This window comes from Capricornis sumatraensis, chromosome 4 (assembly GCF_032405125.1).
Source record: "Capricornis sumatraensis isolate serow.1 chromosome 4, serow.2, whole genome shotgun sequence".
Classification (NCBI taxonomy): domain Eukaryota; kingdom Metazoa; phylum Chordata; class Mammalia; order Artiodactyla; family Bovidae; genus Capricornis; species Capricornis sumatraensis.
The window spans coordinates 156,107,795-156,135,008 of NC_091072.1; the positions used below are offsets into that span (position 1 = coordinate 156,107,795).

The 27,214-nt window shown below is 37.9% G+C and overlaps 1 protein-coding gene across 2 annotated transcripts; it reads right to left on the minus strand.

The window, feature by feature from the left end:
- Positions 1–27,026, minus strand: ST13 (ST13 Hsp70 interacting protein). 2 transcript variants are annotated; one of them, XM_068970357.1, is made up of 12 exons: positions 26,792–27,026; positions 22,781–22,838; positions 21,207–21,252; positions 19,123–19,193; positions 13,990–14,056; positions 11,521–11,605; positions 11,287–11,397; positions 7,580–7,682; positions 5,878–5,994; positions 4,975–5,023; positions 2,714–2,838; positions 1–2,183 (listed from the first exon to the last, which is right to left on the minus strand). In XM_068970357.1, the coding sequence occupies exons 1-12, from the start codon at positions 26,899–26,901 to the stop codon at positions 2,055–2,057; spliced, it is 1,071 nt and encodes a 356-aa protein (XP_068826458.1). In that variant the 5' UTR covers positions 26,902–27,026; the 3' UTR covers positions 1–2,054. The 2 variants fall into 2 exon arrangements, with proteins under 2 accessions (XP_068826458.1, XP_068826457.1); XM_068970356.1 differs by having other exon boundaries at positions 21,207–21,282; positions 26,792–27,025.
- Positions 27,027–27,214: the final 188 nt, after the last annotated feature.

The window sequence follows — 27,214 nt, forward strand, 5'->3', positions numbered from 1 at the left end:
TAATGTAGCTAGAAATATCCAGTAACTATGTATTTTTAAGCAGAAAAAAATTCCTTTACTTTTCCTTTTTATATAGCATCATTGGCACAAGAAAAGGACATTTCTGGTTTAGAAATGATGATGTTGAGTTCCTACTGAAACAAAGTACGTACTTTATATTAACCTAGAAATCTAAAAGCACAGGATTACATTTTCAGAAAAACAATTTTACTTTTACGCACTTATGTTAGAACACACTTAGGTAAAGTATAAATCAAATAAAAAATCCAGCAGTAGCTGGTCCTGAGGTACTCACAGCACACACTGGAAATTGTGAGAATGGAGAATACACATTAACAAAAGGAGCATCAGCAAGCTCAAATTCAGGTTTATATACTGAGTATTTCTGAAGGGTTTAAAATGCATGCTCAATCAGCACAGTTTTTTCTCACTTCACTGATGCATTTCTATTTGCTTGTATACAGCAAAGGGTGAGAACCTGAATTAACTTATGATTTCAGAAATGTGTTCCATGGAATTTACATCACTGCTCCTACCACTGATTCCTCAAAGAAGCAAAGCATAGGGGGTCTCATCCCTTGAAATTTCTGTTCAACACTGGCACTTTAAATTGAAAGATAGCTAAATAGAAACCTAGCAATTCTTGTTAACAGTGCTTGGACTTAAGTCTCATGTAATGTAAGAATTGGATGTACAACAGAAAATCATTTTCTTTATCCTTGGAAGAGAGGAAAGGGGAGTAAACAGAGTTGCAGTATTTAAAAATTGAATAGAACAATGAATCTTTCACAATGCTGACAACTCCACAATGAAGAATCATCGTGAATCTCATTAATTCCTTAGTGATTAGGAAGTCAAGTTTCCCTCTTTGTGTATCAATTAATTCAAAACTCTCCAAAGATTAATACTACAAGATAAACTCAAACTGCAATAGGTATTTCCTAAGTAGGAGACCAAACATCAAAAGGAATCCCTTCTTTCAAGGTCCTTTGATATGTTACGATTTCACCAAAGAGAAAATCTAACACTTAAATATGAAATCTCTTCGCCAAGTAAGAAACTGAAGCTATTATGGATATTACCCTACACAGTCACTGTTTGTATTAAATATTAAACCCAGCATTAAATATGCCTGCACAATTATGCTATGAATGATGATAACAATGATGTTAGTCAAAGAGGACCATCTTTAGCCCAAGAAGAGTAGGAAGAAAAAACTGAAAACGAGCAGAAAAAGCAGACAAATTGGGCATTTTCTGATGTGAAAAGGACATTGTAAAACACAGAAACACAGAAAGGAAAACATTCCCTTATTTCCCCTATGTGGAAATACGAAACATTTATTTTAGGTATCAGACAAGAACAGAGCTAAGTAATGCAATTTTACTGCAGCATTATAAAAACCATCCCTCCACCACAGTGTAAGATTTAACTGCATGTGAGCAAGGGGACATGTGATATAAAATGTAGTATGATGGCTGCTGCCCTGCCAAGTACTTCCAGTCCCTCCCCAGGCCCTACTGCAATACTGGTGGTCCCAAGAGTTCCAGAAGCAAATCATTTAAGATAGTAACAACAAAGCAATTAAAAAGACAAATCAAAATGCCTCAGTAACCATATGTCCAATTCAAACTTTATCTATTTAAATGTTGTATTTGTCTCCCACTAACAAATCTTTATTTCACTCAAACTTGGAACAATAAATCTTCCACACTGATGTATCTTACTTGCCTAATTAATTCAAAGGAAAAAATCAAAATCATTAGTAAAGAAAAATATAGGGGTTAATACACCTTTTTAAATATTTTTAAGGTTTAAAAATTGCTTAAAGTTTTAAATTTCTAGTAAGAAAACATTATTTGAATGAATACCCTAATGGCAAACCGCTGTAAAATGTTTTCAGCTGTATCTGGGGCAAAGGGGTAGGGATTATCTTCAAAGCACCCCAGCTTTCTTCATGAGAAGGTCAGAGGTACACTGGTTTGTATTATTGCAACATCCATTAGGTGATCTAAGTTGCTTTTCCTCCAGCAGGGCTTTATGTCAGAAGGGCATTATGCTTGACCTCCAAATTTGGCCGACAATTTACTGATGAGATTCATAACCTTTGGGTTGCTCTGATATTTTGACATATTTGCTGGGTTCTGGGCCACATCCTGGAAGGCCACCATAACTTCTGGATCCTGCAAAGAAAGGTATATGTATATATATTTTTAGTATTAAAAAATATTCTATGGGTCATTAATTTTATTATCCTAAACCCTATCTCTTAAAGACCTATAGTTCTGATATACGGCAGAAACTGTCACAACACTGAAAGCAATCATCCTCCAATCTTCCTCATGGCTAAATCAACTCAGATTTGGACAAACCCCTGAAGCATAAATATCATTAATGCGCACTTCAAAGTCAAACTCGACTATGTCACCCAAGACAACTGAAAAAAGAGGTATACAATTTTGATATAAAGATAAGGACAACTGGATATAATTACCAACTATTGCAGAGTATTCCCTATAGACTGCTTTTTAAAAACTTGAACTACTCATTCTGAAAAACAGAAAATGAACGTCACGACTACATAATAAGCTACTGGGTAAATTCAGCTCAGTAAAATATGGCTATCAGAGTAACCTTAATATGTTCCCACATGGAATTATGAAAGAAAGGTGTTTAATGATATAAAGTTCAACTTTGTTCTTCCAAGTCTTACCTGCATGGCTGCAAGGACCTCGGGGTCACTAAGAATTTCATTGAGGCCAGGCATTCCCGGCATTCCCCCTCCCATTCCAGGCATTCCTCCAGGAAAATTACCAGGCATTCCCCCAGGAAAGCCGCCTGCAAGAATAAATGAGAGATCTGTATAGACACCAACCATATTCCCAAGTAGTCTGGGAGCATATTATTTCCTCTGATAAAAAACATGTGCATGCACAAAGAACAAGGCTGCTGCTGAACACTAAACAGTCTGAACATTCAAACTGGATGCTACAAGATGTAATTTTTATCATCAAATTTTCTCTTAAAAATAAAGCTGTAAATACTTTTTCCCTAGTAACGAAACTAGAGAGAAAGCTAATAGTCCCTTGGAATTATAAAATTGAAAAGTCTAATGTTGATATTGGAGAAGGAAATGGCAACCCACTCCAGTATTCGCATGGGAAATCTGATGGACAGAGGAGCCTGGTCAGCTATAGTCCGTGAAGTCGCAAAGAGTCAGACATGACTGAGCGGCAGAATACACACCAATGTTGATATACGGCAGAAACTGATACAATATTGTAAAGCAATCATCCTCCAATTAAAAATAAATATTTTTTAAAAAAGAAGAAATACAATTAAAAAGTGTAATAAGTCATCTTGTATCTTCTCAGTCTTTAATATTATTCATCTATTTCAATTTAAAGTCGTGTTTTTCTTCTTAAAAACAATATTCTTCTAAGCAGTTATTCCTTCAAGAACTACCCTAAATACATGTTATAAAAAGTTGTGGATTTTTGGAAGTTCCCTAGTGATCTAGTGGTTAGGATTTGATGTTTTCATTGCCATGGCCTGGGTTCAATCCCTGGTCAGGGAACTGAGATCCTTTAAGTCACGCCATGTGGCCAAAATTAAAGAGGGAAAAAGAAAAAGCTTATGGATTTTTTAATCTTCACCCAAATTGCATCAAAATTTCTGAAAGTGAAAAAAAAAAGTTCTAACAAAAAACAATCTAATTCTAGTATATTTTTAGATTATAAACTCAAATTTTTCTACTCAATTTTTCATTACCATTAATCTTTACATTCACTGGAGATATTCTAAAGTCACAATTAACACACTATAATAATATAGGGACATCCTAAAGAGAAATACAGGTAACATTAACATATTCCATGGATCAAGTCATTACAAGTAAACCTACTCTAAAGAAGAAATATATACAACAAAGTGATTTCCATCTGTCTCAACAATTCAAACATGCCCATAAATAACTAACAATCACAGATAAGAAGATCTAATCAGATAAGGAGACCTGAAAACAACTTCTAGCTTCTTACACTGCTGTGACTTTTTAAAACTAGTCTCCACAAAAATTACTGACCCAAGGCAACAACAGTGAGACAGCCTGCTTGTCAAATCTATGTAATAAAGCCCATCATACAAAAAATTATCTCAAGTGCTAGCCCACATTAGTGGTCATTTTCTAAAACAAGCAACCTGATATGAGGTATTAACTTATAAACAGAAAGTAAGCCATGAGCTAAAATCTATTTTCTTGCTTTTGCGCCAAGTCATCCCCACCCCCTTTTTTAGCTGCCGGCACATGACCTTTCCCAACAGCAGCTACCTTTTCTAGCCTCTGATCACGTAAATTCTAAGTAGAGAGGTGGTGTGTACCTGCCTCTATAACCCTTCACAAGAAAGCTAGTTACTCTGAAGCTGCTGATTCCCCATTACAATGACAAACTCAAAAAAAAAAAAACAAAAAAACACTTCATCTTTACATAAATGTCACACTGCCTCAATCTAGAAAGTATCCAAAAATATACTGAGTACCTTTTTAACAGCTCTTCTACCTATACTGCAGAGGCCTCTGCTGGTGGCTCAGACAGTAAAGAAGGTAAAGAACCTGCCTGCAATGTAGGAGAACCAGGTTTAATCCCTGGGTGGGGAAGATCCCCTTGAGAAGGAAATGGCAACCCACTCCAGTACTCTTGCCTGGAGAATTCTATGAACAGAAGGAGCCTGGCAGGCTTCAGTCCATGGAGTCGCAAGGAGCTGGACACCACTGAGTGACTAACACTTTCACTGCCAGTATTCAACGCTTATAGGAAAATAATATACTGTATTTCCAATAACAAAATTTTACCAAGAATGAAACTTTCCCAGGGACTAATGGTACTAAATACAATATACACACCTGAGCCCCAAAATGAGAATAATCCCCAATTATCTACAATATTAGGAATTTTAATTTTTCTTTCAAAATACCTGGAAAAGAGCCATACTGAGATCCTGATTGTCTTCTGGCTTCTTCCTCCTTTAATACGAAAAGGAAATAAATTACATAGTAAGAAGTCTGCTGTCCATGCCTACCTTATCCATACAAACCATGAAAAAACCGTAAAATAAACTAGCTAGAGCAGGTACAAGAATGACAAGTTTCAAAAGGCAATACTGGGCTAAAGACAACATCCCATCCCTCAAAAAACCAATTGTCAATTGGATTCTCAATGAGGGAGTATTACTTTTGGTGGGCTTCCCAGGTGGAAGCTAGTGGTAAAGAACCCGCCTGCCAATGCAGTAGACATAAGAGCAGGTTCAAACTCTGAGTCGGGAAGATCCCCTGGAGGAGGGCATGGCAACCCACTCCGGTATTCTTGCCTGGAGAATCCCATGGACAGAGGAGCCTGGCAGGCTACAGTAGTCCACAGGGTCTCAGAGAGTTGGACATGACTGAAGCAACTCAGCATAACTTTTGCTAATGATTTTAAGTAGTATTTTGGACTTGGAACTAAAACTAAAAAATTACGAGTCAATTTTAAACAGCTATGAATTCACTACTAAAACAGAAGGAATCATAAAACTTAAAATCAGGGCATGCATTCTGAACAAAGCAAATAATACTGGCAAGTTTTAAATTAATTACCTGGCCAGGAAGAAGTCTTGATTTTAGGAGAACACAAGCAAGGATAAATTGGTGCTGTAAAAACTCACTTAAGAACTTGAAGACTAAGCAATCAAGGGAAGGAAAACCTCCTTTTAAGTAGTATCACTATCCTATAGAACTCCAGCCAGCTCTTTTTATTTTAAAAAAGCCAGGAATTAGAATGATATCCAAAAAAGTCTAATCTATTATATTTCTCTTTAATGGTTTAGGTACAGAAATCTTACCCTCTGGGCTCTCTCATGTTCTTCCCGAGCCTTCTTAACCCTTTCTATTCTTTCTTTGATCTCACGCTCTTCACGTTTTCGCTCATACTTTCTCCGATGTTCAGCAATTTTCTGGGCCTAGGAAAGAAACAGTCACAGAAAAATGGCTTCTCTGAAAATGGAATAAGGTCAACACAAATCAATGGTTTTGTTCAAGAATTATTTTTCTTTGGGGAAAGATTAAACTTAACACAGTTCTGAAAAATTAATTAGGTTTATCTTACAGAAAAAGACCCAACTCAGCCACAAGCAGATGGTGGATAAATTTTGGGTTAATGAGGCCATCATTAAAGGATGTGAACAGGTAACCATGTCTGGGCAGCTACAGTTCACATGCAGGCAGCAGATCTTAGAGCTACCACGGCCAAGCAGTGAGACTCAGAACCTTAATAATGACGTGAGTGGGCTTCCCTGGCAGCTCAGCTGGTAAAGAATCTGCCTGCAACATAGGAGACTCCAGCTCGATTCCTGGATCGGGAAGATCCCCTGGAGAAGGGACAGGCTACCAACGCCAGTATTCTTGGGCTTCCCTGGTGGCTCAGACGGTAAAGAATCCGTCTGCAATGCGGGAGACCTGGGTTCGAATCCTGGGCTGGAAAGATTCCCTGGAGGAGGACATGGCAACCCACAGCATTCCTGCCTGGAGAATTCCCATGGAAGGAGGAGCCTGGCGGGCTACAGTCCACAGGGTCTTAAAATTTTGAGTCAGACACGACTGAGTGACTAAGCACAGCAGAGGCTTATCAATTGTGACGCAGAGAAAAGAGGCTGGGATTTGAAGTTAGAGGAGTGTTAAAAATTTCTAACAATTAACTAGTGCAAAGATGATAAACAGATGTCAAATTGCATGCCAATTCTTGCCCGATACCTGCCATGGGAAGGCAGAGACTGGGAACACATATAGCAGTTATTTCCCACAGTTTAATTATACTTAAGTTTTCCTCATCAGTCAAATGAGGGGGCAAGGAAGAGAAGTATGTTAGTTTTAACTATAAGAATCAACCAGGCACTAGTACAGAGTACATGTCAAATACTTGGAATCTAGCATTTGTTCATAGAATAGAAATCTAAGATTCATATTCGACTGTTACTTTAGCTTCTTCATGATTATTTAAGAATTTGCGTTCTAGAATATTTCACTCAATAACCTTGTTGATTTAGCCCTGTTACAAAAAGAAAGGAAATCAAATCATCTGACAGATTAAATTTAATAAAACTTCCACTATCTTAAAAGTCTTTGAGAGTAAATTCTTCAGAGTGGAATTTCACACAAAAGGAAAGATTTGCCATATAGATGCACTAAGTTATTTTAACTAACAATTTTGGACAGAAATACAGACAAGCCAGACTCAATCTTGTGTCACATTTTCTAGATTTTCTGTTTTCTCCTCTGCTATAAAGTTGATGCCCCCTTTACCATTTCTAACTTTCTGGTTATAACTTTGCAGGCCTGCAAACAGAGCTTGCTGTAAATAACTGAATGAGAAATTAAAGCATGAAAATTCAATGAGATTTCCTGAATTCAACACAAATTTAAGTGATTACAGACTGTAACTTCTAATGGTTGTTTCTTTGCATCTGCAGTAAATTTACTGCCAAGGGTTAAGTAACAGAGCCAAGGAGTATCACCATAATGACTTTCCCTTCCTTTACTTTAACATACCCTTGGTTGAACTTCCTTCAGCATTGCACTAGCATCTTCATCATAATCCAGCTTACAGGCAAGGGCAAGATCATGGGCAGCTTCTTCCCAATGGCCCAGAAGTCTGAAACAGATTTAAAAGTAATTTTTGGAGGCCTTTATCCATATTCATTTATGTAGCACAGTGTCTTTCTTATAAAAAAAGGACTGTAACAGAACAGGTTTAAGTTAGATAAGGAACTACAAATTTTCATGAACTAATTACATTTCTACTCTATAAAAATTTAGTATGAGTTTATTTCCTCTATGGTAACTGGGAAGCTGTTTTACTAAAAAACATTTAATAACTTTAAAAAAATTCTTTTTAATTCAGAATATATTTTTTAAAATTATGTAGAGCCACAATTTTCAACTCATCAAAAACAGAGTTAAGGGGTGCGGGGTGGCTCTGGGGCTAGGGATGGCGGCGGTCGCTGTTGCGGCGGCTTCAGAACCAGCAGGAGGAGCCCAGGGAGCGCCGTAAGATGGGCCGGCTCCCAAGACAGTGGGGAGGACACTGCTTCTTATTACAGCTGCTCAGAAGCCCCGGAAGCTCAGATGTGGGCGCTCCAGCCAACAGCACAGAGGGGTGCAGGGCAGTCACAAAGAAGCCCCTTCTGACGCCCCAAGGAGTAAACCGACCTTTTCCAGGATCCAGACCACCACAAAGCAGTATGAAATCTGTTCATGAGAGGAGTCAGGAATGCCTTCCACCAAAAAAAGAGACCTCCCCCCATGACCAACGAGGATATGGGGAGAACCACCAGCTGCTCAACTAACCACACACCCTCCAGTGATGCCTCTGAATGGTCCCCAGGGGTTGTGGTGGCCGGGCAGAGCCAGAGTCAGCCTGGGGGGCAATGGAGCTGAGGCCACCACTGGTCTGACCGTGGACCAGCATGGCATGCTGTATAAGGTGGCTGTGCCACCTGCCACCTTCTCCCCAGCTGGCCTCCCATCTATGGTGAACATGAGCCCTTGCCCCTCAAAAACAAACAAAAAACAGTTAACATGATGTGTATTTAACATGCTAACTTCTATATGATAGGAAACAATACATGTGTACACATTTTATTTAAAATAGAAGATGAATAAGAAACTAAAGTTTGGTGAGTGAGTGAGTGAAGTCGCTCAGTTGTGTCCGACTCTTTGCGACCCTGTGGACTGCAGCCCACCAGGCTCCTCCGTCCATGGGATTCGCCAAATGGAGTAGAGGATAGCAATGGAAATGAGACTTCTCTGGGTATACCTATTAACTCAGTTTTGAGTCTTTAAACATGCAAATGTTTCACATACTCAAATAAGAACAGACAGAAATAAAACAAGCCCTAACCCTGAACACAAGCAGAAATAAAAAGAGGCTACTTGTTTATCACATTGACAACATTAACCATGCAGGAAAATTTTGTGCAAGTAATTTTTAAAATAGCATTTTGACTGTATCTTAAGTGAGATGTATTCTAAGGATAAGAAAAAACTACCAAAAAACCAAAAAAAACCACTTAGAGCATGTATCACTTTTTAAGGCATGATTCTAGAATACTATCAAAAAATACAAAAGGGAAAACATTTAACGCTGAATTTTAATTGAAAATGTCAGTATAACCTCAAAATTTTAAAACTTTTCACCCCAAGAACATTATATTTTTAAGTTAACTGAAATGACAGTGATGATATCCTGGAAACAATAAACATACCTAAGTGGCCAAACTTCAGTTTTCCACAAAATAGTCCCACTAAGACAAACCATAATTTCTTAGAGAAATGGTCTGTTCCAAGTCAAAGTACAGAATGACTTCTTGTACCAGTAGACAAAAGAAATGCTAAAAGACAAATGGGGTCTTCAAGACAATCCACAGCAATGCATGATCTTTCATATACCCAGAGAGCATTAATAACAATTTTCCAATCTTTTACCTGTATCTTTAACATTGTCTACATAATCATTAGAGCTACTTTACTGAGTCACCTAATACAACTGCCAACATCCGCTAGATCATGGAAAAAGCAAGAGAGTCCCAGAAAAACATCTATTTCTGCTTTATTGACTATGCCAAAGCCTTTGACTGTGTGGATCACAAGAAACTGTGGAAAATTCTGAAAGAGATGGGAATACCAGACCATCTGACCTGCCTCTTGAGAAATCTGTATGCAGGTCAGGAAGCAACAGTTAGAACTGGACATGGAACAACAGACTGGCTCCAAATAGGAAAAGGAGTACGTCAAGGCTGTATATATGCAGAGTACATCATGAGAAACGCTGGGCTGGAGGAAGCACAAGCTGGAATCAAGACTGCTGGGAGAATTATCAATAACCTCAGATATGCAGATGACACCACCTTTATGGCAGAAAGTGAAGAGGAACTAAAAAGCCTCTTGATGAAAGTGAAAGTGGAGAGGGAAAAGTTGGCTTAAAGCTCAACATTCAGAAGACGAAGATCATGGCATCTGGTCTCATCACTTCATGGGAAATAGAAGGGGAAACAGTGGAAACAGTGTCAGACTTTATTTTTCTGGGCTCCAAAATGACTGCAGATGGTGACTGCAGCCATGAAATTAAAAGACGCTTACTCCTTGGATGAAAAGTTATGACCAACCTAGATAGCATACTGAAAAGCAGAGACATTACTTTGCCAACAAAGGTCCGTCTAGTCAAGGCTATGGTTTTTCCTGTGGTCATGTATGGATGTGAGAGTTGGACTGTGAAGAAAGCTGAGCGCCGAAGAATTGATGCTTCTGAACTGTGGTGTTGGAGAAGACTCTTGAGAGTCCCTTGGACTGCAAGGAGATCCAACCAGTCCATTCTAAAGGAGATCAGCCCTGCGATTTCTTTGGAGGGAATGATGCTGAAGCTGAAACTCCAGTACTTTGGCCACCTCATTCGAAGAGTTGACTCGTTGGAAAAGACTCTGATGCTGGGAGGGATTGGGGGCAGGAGGAGAAGGGGATGACAGAGGATGAGATGGCTGGATGGCATCACTGACTCGATGGATGTTGAGTCTGAGTGAACTCCGGGAGTTGGTGATGGATGCGTGCTGCTATTCATGGCGTCGCAAAGAGTCGGACACGACAGCAACTGAACTGAACTGAACACAATAGGTCCCAAGCATGTTCATCTCCATCTGCACCCGCCCTTGAAGCACAGAACTTTTCCAATCCAGTAAGACGTAAACAGCACAGGACATTTCACCCCAAACCACAAAGACTTATCCATATATTAAACTTTGCTTTCAGATCTGATTACTAATCTGGGTGAAATTCATTTATTTTCCCCCTTATCTGATAGTTCATGTTACCAAGCAGTGATTGAAGTAGTTTCAAGTTATTGTATTCCTTCTTCCATAATATACTGGTTGTTTAATGTTAAGTTACAATGACAAAGTCTTAAAATAAGAGAAAGTTTGTAAGACACTGATATAAAGTTACTCTCTTTTCTTAGAGACAACTTTGAGAAAAATCCTTGGCTACATGTGGCCAAAGATGTTAACACTGATATTCATTGAATGGAAGAAGTAAAAAGAATTCTTATTTTCTTACTTGTTCCATATGACATAGAGTCTCTCAGTTTTACATATTGAGCATACACCACATCAGGTTTCTTTTTCTTTTTTTTTAATAAAAGGAAGGTATACTAAAATACCAGATTTAAATTTAAAGAGCTCTGAAAATAACTAGGTTCCATTATTTACCTGTGTGCTTTCCCTCGCCACTTGTATGGCTGAGCTGAATCAGGATTTATTTCAATAGCTCTGTCACAGTCTCGGATGGCAGCATTTGGCTTCTGTAATTTGATGAAGACACTAAAAAATAAGTTTGGTGTTAAAAAGTATTCATTTCAAACAACAACATCTTTAGGACTGGCATAGAAGCAATTCTATCTAAACAAATAAGCAGAAATTAGCTCCTTTATTTAGATTTCTCACCTGGCTCTCTTGGCATATAGAATAGCCAAACGAGGATTTAGCTTGATGGCATCTGTGAACAAGTCAATGGCTTTCTGTAGTTCACCTAAAGTGAAACAAGTTTATTGAGAAATAGTGGATAAAAAATATTAACTGTTTATCTCTTTTATTAGCCTTTCACATTCCCCTTTTAGTCCAGTAGAAGACTAGTTTCTAAATTAATACACAAAAGTAGCTCTTCAAAGCAAATCTTTACCTATACTGTAAGTCACCCAAGACAAAGAGAATTTTGGGGAACACAACCCCCCTTAAAAATATCAGAATACCACACTCTTGGTAGGACTTATTGACTTTTTAAATTAAGATAAAATCAAAGGCTAAGACAATTTTATTCCATTAATTTTCTTTTATCCATTAAAAGGATAAAATTAAACTTATAAAGGAAAAAGTACCCATACTACGTTTATGAGGCTGATATAGAAATTCAAAAAAAACTAAACATATCAGAGACCAATAAATTATACATATCAGAGACGGTTCAAAAGCCAAAAAAAAAGGGGGGTGGTGGTGGACTAGAACTGATGAGAGACCATACCCGTATTTTAAATTCATTTTCAGTATCCCATTCTCGTAGTTGGCTTTTGTTTATTAGTACCTTCAGTAAAGTCAGTTAATAAATAAACGTAATACACAGGAAACTAGTGAGACAAAACAAAGAGTTTTAAAGTAAAGGCCACAATTAACTATGAAAAATATTTACCCAGTTAACTAAAGTGTTAAGGACCTTAACAGAACTCATGAAACTGCAGAAAAATGCTCTGTCTTATCAGTTACTCCTACAGATGCCTATTAGAAGTTAGATTTGGATGTCTAACAAGCAATTCACATCTACCACGTTCAAAATGAAACTTAATTCCTACCCCATCTCCAAATTTATTCCCCTACCCTACATTCTCAACTAAACACTTTTTATGTATATAATAGGATAACACAAGTAAATATATTAGAGACAAAGATTTTGACTTTACAAACTAAATGGCTCCTTCGTTCAGTCTAGTTCAGAGGTCAGCAACATTTTCTAGAAAGGGCAATTTAATAATTATTTCAGGCTTTGCAGACTAACAATCGTAACTATTCAGCTCTGCAGTTTTAGTGGGAAAGCAGCCTCCAACAAAACATAAATGGGTGTGGCCCTGTTCCACCAACTCTATAAAAACATGAGGTTGCAGTTTGGAAACTCCTGATCTACCCTCAAGCCCCAAATCTTGCAGTTATTCTTGACTGCACAATCTGAAACCAAAACCCCTCTGTCTCTACTTTTAAAATATATCTAGAATCTAACCACTCCTCATTCTGTTAGGTAAACAGAAATCCTAGGGGGTAGGGCTTTTAAGAAAAGATTAGTGTGGAAAAGGAATGGTCAGGAAGAGAAGTGGTTGGGATGAACTGCTGGGTACAAATTAAAAGTTGAAATAGGTGAAAACGACCTTTATACAGAAGCAGTAAAGCATAAGTAAAGGAACATTGAAGGAAAGTGAGAATGGAAGATTAATATTCAAAAAGAGAACAAGGCTGGGACGGCAAATATGGGATCTGACTCTAGCAGGTCTAATGCTATAATTATCTTCAAAACGTATGCAAAAGTTAATTGCAGGTTACAAGCAAAGAAGTGTGTAACAATAAAAACAAGTTCTAAGTAAGAATAACCTAGGAACAGTGATCAGAAAGCAAGAGAGACATTTCAGGTAGACAACCGACTAAGGTAAAGGCAATCATATATAGGAACCTGAGTAACAGTCAACACTGAACTCATTCTAGGGCCTTCCCTGATGGTGTGGAAACCACTGTAAAATAAAACTTTTGGTCATCTTCTAAGTCGATGGATGAAGTCCAAATGCACAACAGCATCTATTCAACAATGGCATTGTGACACTACACCACAGTTATGAAGGGGTCTGCTTAGTACCCAGTTACTAAATAATTTGTTGTTATACATTTTAAGTAATTAAACAATATACTTATACTATCAGCACTCTCCCATTCTGATAGGATTTTCTGAAGAGGTTCTAACATGCAGAGACTAGAACAAGACTGTTATGTCAATGGATAGTATTTGTTAAGGGTTTTACTATGTAAAAAGTTGAGGATCACTGATCTAATACCCTTTGGGGTGAAGTCGTCCACCTTTTAAAAGCCTCTTGTCAGGCGAAAAACACTATAGTCAGGAAAGCACAGTCTTGTAGTGACAATCAGGATCTGTCCACACTCTGAGGCAAGATAATGATACTTGAGTGCTCATTCCAGCCTCTCTATCAATGGGCAAGAGCTGAGGGGAGAACAGGACACTTTCTTCTCCAGCACAAAATACTCAAAAAATTTAAATTCCCTTTCACTTTCCCATTATTAACAGTTACTGTAGCAGAAAATTAGAGAAGAGAATATTCAGACTACTACAGAAATACATCGAAGAGAAAAAAAAAGAACACTCACCATCATTTAGGGCATCAATGGCAGCCACTTTTTTATCATTTGCCTGATCCATCATCTCCTCAGTTATCTAGGGGGAAATTGAAGATCAACTCAGAATTAGTAGAAAAGCAAAGAGAAAGAGGAAACAATTTGGATTTTCTTAGGGGTGTAGTAATCACAAATCCCATTTTCATTCATTCGTCTCTGGTCTTCAGGGAATAAAGAGGATAATTAGTAAGAAATCGTACAGGATACATTTTAATCTTTCATACTAAACAATAAATTTCACTCCCTGTATACTCTGCCCTAGACATGATTTTTGCTCCCCTCCATCCTGATCAGAGCAGGTTTTTGCCAACCTAGTTTTTTCAAATCTTTTCTAGTTATTCACAAGTATAGGCATAGCTTTTTAAAAATTGTACTTTGCAAAGAAACACTGCACCTTTTACAAACTGAGGGGTTTTGGCAACCCCAGGAGTCTACAGGAGGTATTTTTCCAACAGCACTTGCTCATTTTGTGTTGTATTTGCTATGGTGATCTGTGATGTTACTACTATGACTTGCTGAAGCCTCAGATGGCCAATTTTTTTTAGCCATAAAGTACTTTTAAATTAAGGTATGCACATTTTTAAAGACATAATGCTATGGCACACTTAACAGACTACAGTATAGTGTCAAGATAACTTCTTATATGCACAAAAAAATTTGTGACTCACTTTATCCTAAAGGTCTGAAACCTAACTCACAATATCTTGGAGGCATGCCTGTACTATAAAACCTGGTCTCCTCACAAGTGAAAAAGTTAGTTCCTAAGAGGCTTGAATCTACACGAGAAAAATGTCCCATTCTTTTGGTCCAATAACCATCCATGAGCACCTACACTAGACAGAGCAAGACACTGTACAAGATGTTGACACTACAAAGATTATTAATGACAAAAACATAGCAAATGTCCTATAAGAAGCAATTTAACAAAAAAAATCCACTCTATCACCATCACTATAAAATACGCTGATTCATTAAGAAAATGATTTGACAGATTTAAAAACTGGAAGGAAAATACCAAGCTGTCTTGACATATAGATCAATGGAACAAAATAGAAAGCCCAGAGATAAATCCACACACATATGGACACCTTATCTTTGACAAAGGAGGCAAGAATATACAATGGAGTAAAGACAATCTCTTTAACAAGTGGTGCTGGGAAAACTGGTCAACCACTTGTAAAAGAATGAAACTAGATCACTTTCTAACACCACACACAAAAATAAACTCAAAATGGATTAAAGACCTAAATGTAAGACCAGAAACTATAAAACTCCTAGAGGAGAACATAGGCAAAACACTCTCAGACAGAAATCACAGCAAGATCCTCTATGATCCACCTCCCAGAATTCTGGAAATAAAAGCAAAAATAAACAAATGGGATCTAATTAAAATTAAAAGCTTCTGCACAACAAAGGAAAATATACGCAAGGTGAAAAGACAGCCTTCTGAATGGGAGAAAATAATAGCAAATGAAGCAACTGACAAACAACTAATCTCAAAAATATACAAGCAACTTATGCAGCTCAATTCCAGAAAAATAAACGACCCAATCAAAAAATGGGCCAAAGAACTAAATAGACATTTCTCCAAAGAAGACATACGGATGGCTAACAAACACATGAAAAGATGCTCAACATCACTCATTATCAGAGAAATGCAAATCAAAACCACAATGAGGTACCACTTCACACCAGTCAGAATGGCTGCGATCCAAAAATCTGCAAGCAATAAATGCTGGAGAGGGTGTGGAGAAAAGGGAACCCTCCTACACTGTTGGTGGGAATGCAAACTAGTACAGCCACTATGGAAAACAGTGTGGAGATTCCTTAAAAAATTGCAAATAGAACTACCTTATGACCCAGCAATCCCACTGCTGGGCATACACACCGAGGAAACCAGAATTGAAAGAGACACATGTACCCCAATGTTCATCGCAGCACTGTTTATAATAGCCAGGACATGGAAACAACCTAGATGTCCATCAGCAGATGAATGGATAAGAAAGCTTTGGTACATGTACACAATGGAGTATTACTCAGCCGTTAAAAAGAATTCATTTGAATCAGTTCTGATGAGATGGATGAAACTGGAGCCGATTATACAGAGTGAAGTAAGCCAGAAAGAAAAACACCAATACAGTATACTAACACATATATATGGAATTTAGAAAGATGGCAATGACGACCCTGTATGCAAGACAGGAAAAAAGACACAGCGGTGTATAACGGACTTTTGGACTCAGAGGGAGAGGGAGAGGGTGGGATGATTTGGGAGAATGGCATTCTATCATGTATACTATCATGTAAGAATTGAATCGCCGGTCTGTGTCTGACGCAGGATGCAGCATGCTTGGGGCTGGTGCATGGGGATGACCCACAGAGATGTTGTGGGGAGGGAGGTGGGAGGGGGGGTTCATGTTTGGGAACACATGTAAGAATTAAAGATTTTAAAATTAAATTTAAAAAAAATTAATTAAAAAAAAAAACACAAGGAAAAAAAAAAACCCAAGCTGTCTTTGTACCTAGAAAACCCAATAGAACTGACAAGTTATTAGATTTGCTATGACAATTGAATGAAGTTCTCAGATACAAAAGCTACATAAAAAATAAACCCAGAGTTCTCCCACATCTGTAAAAGTCAATTCTAAAATACAATAGAAGAGGATACCATTCTAAGAGCACACAAGACTTTCAAGGGAGGGGAAGGGGCAAGAGATAAAATTCTGTTAAAGGACACAGATAAACACTATGCTCATGAAAAATCTATTGACTACATCAATCTTACCAGTGGTCATGTATGGATGTGAGAGTTGGACTGTGAAGAAAGCTGAGCACCAAAGAATTGATGCTTTTGAACTGTAATGTTGGAGAAGACTCTTGGGAGTCCCTTGGACTGCAAGGAGATCCAACCAGTCCATTCTAAAGGATATCAGCCCTGGGTGTTCTTTGGAAGGAATGATGCTGAAGCTGAAACTCCAGTACTTTGGCCACCTCATTCAAAGAGCTGACTCGTTGGAAAAGACTCTGATGATGGGAGGGATTGGGGGCAGGAGGAAAAGGGGACGACCGAGGATGAGATGGCTGGATGGCATCACCGACTCGATGGACATGAGTTTGAGTGAACTCCGGGAGTTGGCGATGGACAGGGAGGCTTGGGGTGCTGCGATTCACGGGGTCGCAAAGAGTCGGACACGACTGAGTGACTGATCTGAACTGAACCTTAGGTTACTCAGTAAATTCAAAGCAATTCCAACAAAAATTCATACAAGTTTTGGACAAACTAAAACACCCTTTTAAAAAGAACAAAGGAAAACACACTTGTCAGATAGTAAGACATCCTGCAGAGCCAGGATAATTTGTAAAAAGACGACTTCAGTTTATGGCAATACGGTACACACGATACTCTGAACAAGTCTAAAACACACCTTTCAAAAGCCATCTATGACCTAAGAATGTAGAAATCCTCAAAGAACAAGATTAAATGAAGACATGAAATTCAGCCAGGTGCCAGGCACTCCATCTGCTTTTAACACTGTGGAAGGTATCAAACCTGGTGACCTTGCAATTCTGTTTTTGAACATAGTGCAGGACACATGAAACAAAGCCTAGATTCAGGTGACACAAATGTATGCTGCCTACTCAGACAGCCTCCAAAACCAGTCGGGAACCCCAAATGCCTATTCCAAAAATAAACCTGTGCAAAGAGGGAGGGCTGTGTAGTGAGAAGAAAAAGAAAGCTCCATTGAAAATTCATAACCACAGTCACATTACTTGTGTAGTTAAACATTCAAGGAAAAAACCATGAAAATTTAAAGTGGCCCTTGAGTCAGCAGCACCAAATCAGAGTGTTGATGGAAGCAAACATCTCTCTCTCCGGAGAAACACCTATTTAGGCCTCAAAAACTTTCCATAAAACATCCACACACACGCAGTCTCTCTCTCGCGTGAACTACAATAAACAAAGTACCTCAATGAGCAAGAGTCAGAAAATATAACACGAGAATAAGACCAGCAAAACAATCTGATAAAAGAATTTAATGTGGTTTAAGACTATTAAGAAAGATCTGAAAATGAGTAAGGAGCAAGACACTTATAAATAACCAAGTCATCTTTAAAATAAAAATCAAAGTGAAAATATCAAAATGAAAAATAAGCATTCAAATTCCAACTTCGATAGAACAGCTGATTAGACAAAGAAAGCATATGTAATTCATCAGAGTGTTAAAGAGATGGAACTTAATGATGAAAAGGTCTAATGTGTATCTAACTACGGCTCCTGAATGATAGTAGAGAGAATGGGAAAGAAGCCATTTTTGAAAGAGATACTAGCTGTAAATACTCCAGAGCTTAAAAAAAAAGTTAATCACCCTAGGATTTAAGATGCCTAGTAAATCCCAAGTAAGATAAATACAAAGTATTATAAACCTAGACACACTGAGATGAACACCACCATTTTACGCAGTATGGCAATGATGAAATAGGACAATATTAAGTAGTGATAAGGGCCTGGACCCATCTTTTAAGCTATGATTAATATAGTACACTGTTTCTCAAGCTCCATTTCATTATCAATCCCCAAAAAAGCTTACTAGGTATTTGGCCCTTACTTCTCACCACCTCCATTTTAATTGTGCAGATATACTCCATACACATTAATGTGTTATGATCTTTGGAATACCACTAACCACAGTAACACCTAAAGGTTTTTGTCAAGACCTGCCTCCCAAGAATCAATTTTCACCACCTTGAGATTAATATAGTGTGTTGTGACAAAATCATTTTAGAAAACAACTGGTACTAGATATCCCATTAAGAGGCAATTCCACTTGTAGAAATAAATGTGAGGTGAACTCTATAGTTTTAAGAGCAGGTCAATCAGATGCAAAACTAAAATAGGTTAACAGAAAACAAGCATTTTTTTAGAGTATGATTAAAAATACAGGGAGTTTTCCCAAATATTTTAAGTAATAAATGCTTTCCTAGACGCCTTAAGTCAGAGTAAGATTTAACATGCCCTTTTCCTAGGAGAAACACGTCATAAGATAACTGCAACAGGTAAGCTTTCACAGTCCTGACAGCAAACAGAAAATAAGCCATTGACTTTACCTCTACATTTTCATTTCCCATTTCTTGAGGTGCATCAGTGTCTGGTTCAATCACACCTTCATTGTCAATTTCTGTCAAAGTTAAGAAAATGACAGTAAGAGCTGTGCTATCCAATGTAGTAGCCACTGGCCACAAGAAGCTATTAGAAACGAACTAACCTTGGCTTGTGTAACTGATCAACTGAACATTTTACTCTAGATTAACTTTTACTTTGTTAGTTTTATTTAAACTGATATACTAAAATATTTCCTTGTAAAACACAATCCTATTGTTTTGGTGAGATTACATTTCATTTTAATAGGCACATAATGTATGTTATCACACTGTAGTAGGTACCCTGCCAAGAGCAGAGTCTACACACTATTCCTAGTACTTATTACACACAGACACACCACTGATTTAGTCAATGTCAACAAACCGATTCAATGCAAATACTCCGTTCTACATACCAATACACTATACTTTTTTTTTTTTTAATTTTACGCAGATAGCACAAGTTACTGTGAAACTCTGTTGTAAATCGTGGTAAAATATTTAACTTAACCATTTTCTGTCTTTGAAAACAGCACGGATAAAATTTAAACTCAAGGTATACTACTGACAGGGCTTCCCAGGTGGCACTTGTGGTAAAGAGCCCGCCTGCCAATGCAGGAGACAAAAGAGATTTGGGTTCAATCTCTGGGTCAGAAAGACCCCCTAGAGAAGGGCATGGCAGCCCACTCCAGTATTCTTGCCTGGAGAATCCCATGGACAGAGGAGCCTGGAGGGCTACAGTCGCAAAGAGTCAGATACAACTGAAGTGACTTAGCACAGCAAGTACTACTGATACAGTATTAGGAAACATATTTAGCAAAGTGAATTTGATAAAAGCAGTTTCCTCTCAACAGTCAAAAAAGAATGAAATCAGAATTAGCTACCTGAAATCAGAATTCACATCCAAAAAAGAAAAATTTAATTCATTTTTAACAGGAACTGAGCTTGTGTGTGCACTCAAGCTTGTGTGTGTCTGACTCTTTGCAACCCCATGGACTATAGCCCACCAGGCTCCTCTGTCCATGGAATTCTCCCGTCGAGAATACTGGAGTGGGTTGCCATTTCCTCCTCCAGGGAATCTTTCCGATCCAGGGACTGAACTCTCGTCTTCTTCACTGCAGGCAGATTCTTTACCTGCTGAGCCAACAGCTTAATTCAAGCACAAAATGCTTAATTTTTTAGAAATGATTATAGTCATGGTAATTTTCATAAAACTGGAAGACTAAAAACTATTTTACAGTAAGTAAAAGATCTGATTAAGCCCCCAAACAACAAGCCCTTTCCAACATACCAAAGATTAAGAAACAATTCAAAATTTAAAAAATTTTAACTATTTTTTTTTTAGCTTTTAGATAGGTTCTATGAATTAAGAGACTATCCAATTAATAACTAGGGTATATATTTATAGTCTCAAAGGACCTCCAAATTTATGAAGAAACTTATCAGTTTGTAGTCTGAAAAAACAAAACCAAATAAAACCCCAGGCCCATGACACATCAATTCTTCTAAACTGAACCAATATTACTAACATTGATGCAGATACTAAAGGAAAACAATTTTTGGTACTTGATTCAGTTATTTGTACATTTTTACACACATCTAGAAACACCTGGGTATGTGACCCAAGTTTCTCTATAAATTTTTTTTAAAGAAAAAAAAAATTGTTTTGTTTTTTTAACAAATTTCATGAAGTCTGAATACTGATCAAGTATTTCCAACAAAAATGTAACATCTGCATTGAGATATACTATAAATATTTAAATACTCTGAATTTGAAGACCTACTATGAAAAATGGAAAAACAGCTCATTAACAATTTTTCCATACTGATCACATGTTGAAATGCTAATAACATTTTACATATTAGTCTAAATCCATTATTTGAATTAATTTCAACTGATTTTAATTTTTAAAATGTGGCTACTAGAAAATTTCAAGTTTCATATGTAGTTCATGTTATACTACTATTAGCACTGATTAGTCAATCTAGTAAAAAAATCAACACGGGATCATATTATATTATCAAATACATACTAACTACCATCTCCTCACCTAGATCACTTTCCTCACTTGATGGTTCGTCTGTCTTTATGTTTTCCTCCGCCTTCTTACTATCTGTTTTTTCTTCCTAGCAAAGGGAAGGCAAACAACGCTATCAGCATTTAATAACACACCCAATATATATTCTATTAATTTATACACATTTTTATATATATACTATTCACATACATTATATTTCAGTTGTTAATGTTCTATCTTGTTGTGTTATAGTAAACTACTTTAGTTTTCTATTTTTATTGCTCTTTTTAAGTATAGGTCCACTCCCTTATCCAAACCATTTAGACAATGAGTTTTAGAATTTTAAAAACGTTAAGATTTTAGGAAGCTAATAAAGTGGATATACCACATATTATGCCTTACCAGGCCCTATAGTCCACAACTCCCCATAATCAAACACATTACTACTTTTGCAAAATAAAAAAGTTTTAGCAGAGATACACGTTAAACACAATTTTATCTTCATATGTATTTATCGTATGGCAAAATAGTCTATCTAGGGCTCAGAATCTACCAAACTGACAAATGACTCATCTAAAAAAAGAATTAACTATTGCTGGAGCTTTTACTTCTCTCATTTCACCCCTCAAAGATAATGTTAAATAATAAAACGGCAAATTTTCTCATCAATTTAAGACAGCTAAGGAGAAAATTCTGAGGAGGGGAAAACCTTCTAGACATAGAGGCACAAAGTAACAGAAAAAAGAATCCTGAAGAGAGCACTCTTCCCCCACCCTCATTTCTAAACTTTAGCTACAACCTCCCCCACGACTGAGTGACTTCACTTTCACTTTTCACTTTCATGCATTGGAGAAGGAAATGGCAACCCACTCCAGTGTTCTTGCCTGGAGAATCCCAGGGACGGGAAGCCTGGTAGGCTGCCGTCTATGGGGTCGCACAGAGTCGGACACAACTGAAGCGACTTAGCAGCAGCAGTAACCTCCCCCAGCAACCTCCCTACTGTACACACCTTTTTGGCAAATATGCTAAAGCAACACCCTGAATCACACTCAGAAATACCCCTCAGGGAGTAGGCAGAAAAAATAGAGCACAACAAATTTGGGCTGTTTTTTCATTTACTTTCCAAATATTAATAAAGTACCTACAAAAATACTATACTACATGCTAAAAAATGACGATAATTATGAATGGGAATTCCCCAGAGGCCCAAAGGTTAGGATTCACTGCAGTTCCAGGTTTGATCCTGATCCTCAGTGGGGAAGTAAGATCCAGCAAGACATGCGGCATTGCCCTCCCCCACCCCAAATGATGAAGACTACAAACGCACACAATGACAGAGCTTACCACTTACAGCTCATGCATATAACATGCATCCAGCGTTTATTCTCACTTATCTTACAACACAGTGAATATTCAACCCCACATTCTAAGTGTCAAATCAGATTACAGAGATTTGACCACAAAATAGAAATCTTATCGAGATCTTATTTCCAAATGATTTCTTGGAGAAATCAGGGGTGGTAATTTGAAGGCAGCAGGTGAAAAACATTCCTAAGAAACCTTATAGTACTTTATCACTAAACACACAAATGAAATTCGTAACTTACCTTGGTATTTTCTTCCAATTTAGTTTTATGAGCAGCAGGTGGTATTTTACCCCCCATGCTTGAGGAAGATGAGAAAAAAATATATTTAGAAAACTAAAATTAAATGTGCACCTTTCCCATTCTATTTAATGTGATAGTTATCAAAAAGAATCTTCAATTACTCAGTATCTTTGATACTGATAAAGAAAAATGGCTCCTGTGTACCAATCACTAAATCATTACATAATCCAAAACACCTAAGCACGCAATTCAGCAGAGTGAAGGGATTTAATAAGGAACAAGCATACAAACAGGACAAAATTCTTTAAAAATAACTTTTCAAAAGAACATAGTAATCAAATGTGAGTTCTTTTCAGTTAAATTTTAATGAAGACACTAGAATTCTTAAACTAAGTAAGTTTCAAAATGCAGCATTCCAGAATGTATTTAGGGTGACATCCAAACACAGTCCTAACAGTTTAATTCATGTTAAAACCTTGGGAGAGTATGGAAAAAACCACTGCAATATTGTAAAGTAACCAGCCTCCAATTAAAATAATTAAAAAAAATAAAAAACAAAAAACCTTGGGAGGTTAACAGTCCTGCCAAGTGATGTATTAAACAAAATCTAACCCTAAGGAAAGATGAGACAAACCCAAATTGAGGTAAGTTCTATAAAACAACTGGCTCGTAATATTAAAAATTGCCAAGGTCATGAAAATCAGTGAGACTGAAGTACTATTTCAGAACAGAGACATGACAACAAAGTGCAACATGTAATTCTGCAGACTAGATAATATTAATGCATCAGTTTCCTGAGCTGATGACTGCACTGCAAAGGACAGTCCTTGTTTGTAGAAAACACACATTAAATGACACTGGGGATACAGTGTTGAAAATAGTTCAGGAAAAAAGTTCTTCATACTACATTTGCATTGTTTGCAAGCTAGAAAACAGTTTCCAAAAAATTTAAAACTTGGGAGGAAAACCCAAGAGGGTTTTATTCATAAACTAGATTTAGAATTTGTCACACTCCAAATTCTAGTTAACTACTGGAAGGTAACACCAATTTATAGGTACAGAAGTTTTATTTTATGCTTCCAAGATTGAAAACAAGCTAGTTCCCTGTCAAAATTGCGAACTGGACTTTGTCAATACAGGCGTTTACGTAAGACTAGTGCAGAGACCTTCTCCTGTGGGGTCACAGAAGACTTCAGTCCTAATTCTCTTACTTTGGCAACATTCAGTCTACTCTGGTATAGTTACTGACACACATGTACAAAAAACTGGGTGCTATATTCTAAATTCACTGACAGTGCAAATGCATTCGGTTCACTTCATTTAAAATATCTGCTGAAACAAAGCTTTACTATATAGCACAGAGAACTACTGGAAAAGGAAATGGCAACCCACTCCAGTATTCTTGCTTGGAGAATCTCATGGACAGAGGAGCCTGAAGGGCTACAGTCCATGAGGTCATGAAGAGTCAGACACAACCGAGCAACTAACACATAATGGAAAATAATTTTGAAATATACGTATAACTGAATCACCTTGCTCTTCACCTGAAACTGTATTTCAATAAAATAAATATATATATATATATTTTAAAGACAAAAAAAGAGTATTTGCTGAAGAGCAACAGTCCATGTACTATGCTGGAGACCAGAATACAAAGATACTCCCTTTTATCTTAAATTACCATAAAATGAAAGGATAAAAAGCACCTACAAGATAGAATGTAGACCGAGTTGTCAAATAGGAGAAAACAGCTTCAGAAAACACTTCTGCCTCTAGAAAAACAAAAATACTCCGAAATATATTTCTGGGAAAGAATGTAACCTCCGCAATTCCCACTAGCTACAGAGCCAAAATTTTTTTCTTCATATTTCTCTTTGTCCAGTATATTAAACTTATAAATTCTTAAAACTAAGTTTGAAGGTATAAATAATGGTAGAAATTATGGCAAATAAGCAAACAGATTGTCTAAGCCACGGTATCAACGACTAATTTAGTACCGGAGTGGAGGAAAACCTGAAATGGAAACCTGAAGTAGCGTTTAGGAATATTCTTAGACCTTGCAAGTCTCCACATTCAGCCCAATCTACTATAACCTTAGACTGCTTTAAGAAGGGTGATATGAAGGCAGAAAAGAGAGGAACTGAAACACTTCAGAGACCGCAACCATTTAAGTTTTAATTTAGATGGAAACAAATAACAAAAGCTTGTAGGTTAGTACCTCAGCTTAAACATTCAGAATTAGGTGTGTACACATGCCAAGACCCTTCATTCCATACTTAAGCCAACCAAAAGAGAAATATAAAAACAACCAGAAAGAAAAACTGGAATTACCTACTGGAAACATTAAAATAAGACACAAGGTTATCTTTTTTTTTTTTTTTAACGACACCTGAGAGTATTTTTCAGACCTTAAATCAGAATTCTCTTACATAGCGACCAGCTCTCCGTGATAAGTTAACAACAATGTTCTCAGATATGTTTTAACTTTTCTTCAGAGTCCTCTCTACCCATCTAGTGGTGGAACAAACCATGTATCCACTGGGTATAACGTTCACTTTTGATGCCAGTTATTTCCTTCTGCAGTATAGGTCCCTTTTTCCAGCAATTTTAAGAACCTGAACTAATTGTAGGCTCCTTCCTCTAAAGAATGGATAATAAGAGGAAAGCACACAAATACCTTAAGTGACACTTTTGGATCAAGTTACGCAATGAACAACTAAAATCTAGATCTCAGTTTCTAGTCCTGAAAATCTAACTGCAGCTCTTATGGGCTTTTTTCTGTCAAAAAGGAGAATTTGCAGAATAGTATTCTTAACTGTTAACTGTTACTAAGCTACTGCAGTAACTAACTGTAAGTGTGCTCAAATTTTTACATAAGTATCAGGAGCAGAAATCTTACAGTAGCGAGAAAACTGGTATGGGTAAACAAGGACTGAGAAACTTAGAAAAAAAAAAAGACTATCCCACCACAAATAATGTTGATGGATTTGAACTTAAATCTCTTCATTAGAACAAGCTCATTGGAAGAACTAGTCTTTCAAATGTTGGCTAATCGTTGGTGCAGCTTTCCCTATAAAAATATTACTGAAGTAAACAGATCAGTGTTTAGGGTAGTACCTTTTAAGGGTCTCGTTTCTTTGTACTGTCGCTACGTATCACCGTGAGATGCAATTTTGTATGTCATCTCTTTCAAATTCCTCACCAGAGGTATTGATTTTAAAAAAATCATCTCGGGGAAGGGTTCCCTTTCTTCTTTAAGTTCCCCTCCAAAACGCAGAATACTAACCTCTAAATATCAAAACGAGTTTCTGTGTTTATTCATTTGTATTACTCAATAGATTGTTCTCATACTGTTTCATAGCTAGCATCTGGCACAATGCCTGTTCAATTAATTTCACGCTCGTAGCGACGTACTCTGGAGTTACAGATAACAAGAACAGACGGTGTTAACAAACGGGTTCTTAAAAAATCATTTTTCTTACAGTGTTTGAAGTGATGCAACTGCCACTACCAAAGGACAAGAAGTGATTCCCAAAATAATTCTACGCACTTAGAATCGTAATCACATACAGCTATCACTTGTACCGTAACTTATTAACCACACCAATTTTTAAGAGCATAGTGCGTATAAGAGTTGCTTTGTGTTACTGCGACTTCAACAGGACACCAGAGACGGCAAGAAAAACAACTCCACGCTAAAGAGCAGTCTTGCCGCCCTCCCCCTTCCCGTCTACAGTGTCCAGGTCCCCGCAACACCCTGCATCTCCGTATTTCGACGAAGACACACCCCTGGCCACCTCAGAGTGCAGGAAACCCAGCTCTGCCATTTCTTTCCGTGCCCCTGAACCATCTAAGCGTCCCGATCCTCCATTAGCCCCTCGAGGTGGCCTCCAGGGAGCGAGCCCCGCCGCCGAGCTCCCCGCTCCTCTGCCCCGCGCCAGCTCGGGGCCCAGCACCCGCTCCGGCCGTCCCTCTTCCCTCCCCCCAACGGTCCTCAGGCCCGGGTCTCACCTCTCCACCCACTCCCTCAGGAAGCGCATTTCCTCGGTGTGCAGAACGCTGGGGTCCTGCTTACACATTTTCACGAAGGCTCGAAGCTCGCTCACTTTGCGGGGGTCCATAGTCTAGCGGTGGCGGGAGGCGGCGGCGCGGCGAAGGCGGCGGCCCGATTCCAGGCCCGGGCGCTACTTCAGCGTGACCGCGTAAAGGGGGCGGCTGCCGCGAGGCAGAACAGACTAGAACCTCCCTGCCCGCTGGCTCCGCCCACCCAACGGTCTCGTGACCCCGGGTCCTTCGCCTGTTCATTCCTACTCCCTCTGCCGCTGCCCTGCGCACTGCTCAGAACCTTCTAGAAGCGTGGCTGTTCGTGCTGTTGCCTGCCTCTCCATACACTCATTCTTATATTAACGGTAGAACTGGTGCTTTAGAGGGATC

Excerpts from the sequence above, each read along its gene's own strand:
- ST13 (XM_068970356.1), bottom strand. The coding sequence starts at position 26,901 with ATGGACCCCCGCAAAGTGAGCGAGCTTCGAGCCTTCGTGAAAATGTGT. Across the intron at positions 11,606-13,989 it reads CATTGATGCCCTAAATGATG|GTGAACTACAGAAAGCCATT; the intron begins GTGAGTGTTCTT and ends GTTTCACTTTAG. Across the intron at positions 2,839-4,974 it reads TCAGTATGGCTCTTTTCCAG|GCGGCTTTCCTGGGGGAATG; the intron begins GTATTTTGAAAG and ends TTATTCTTGCAG.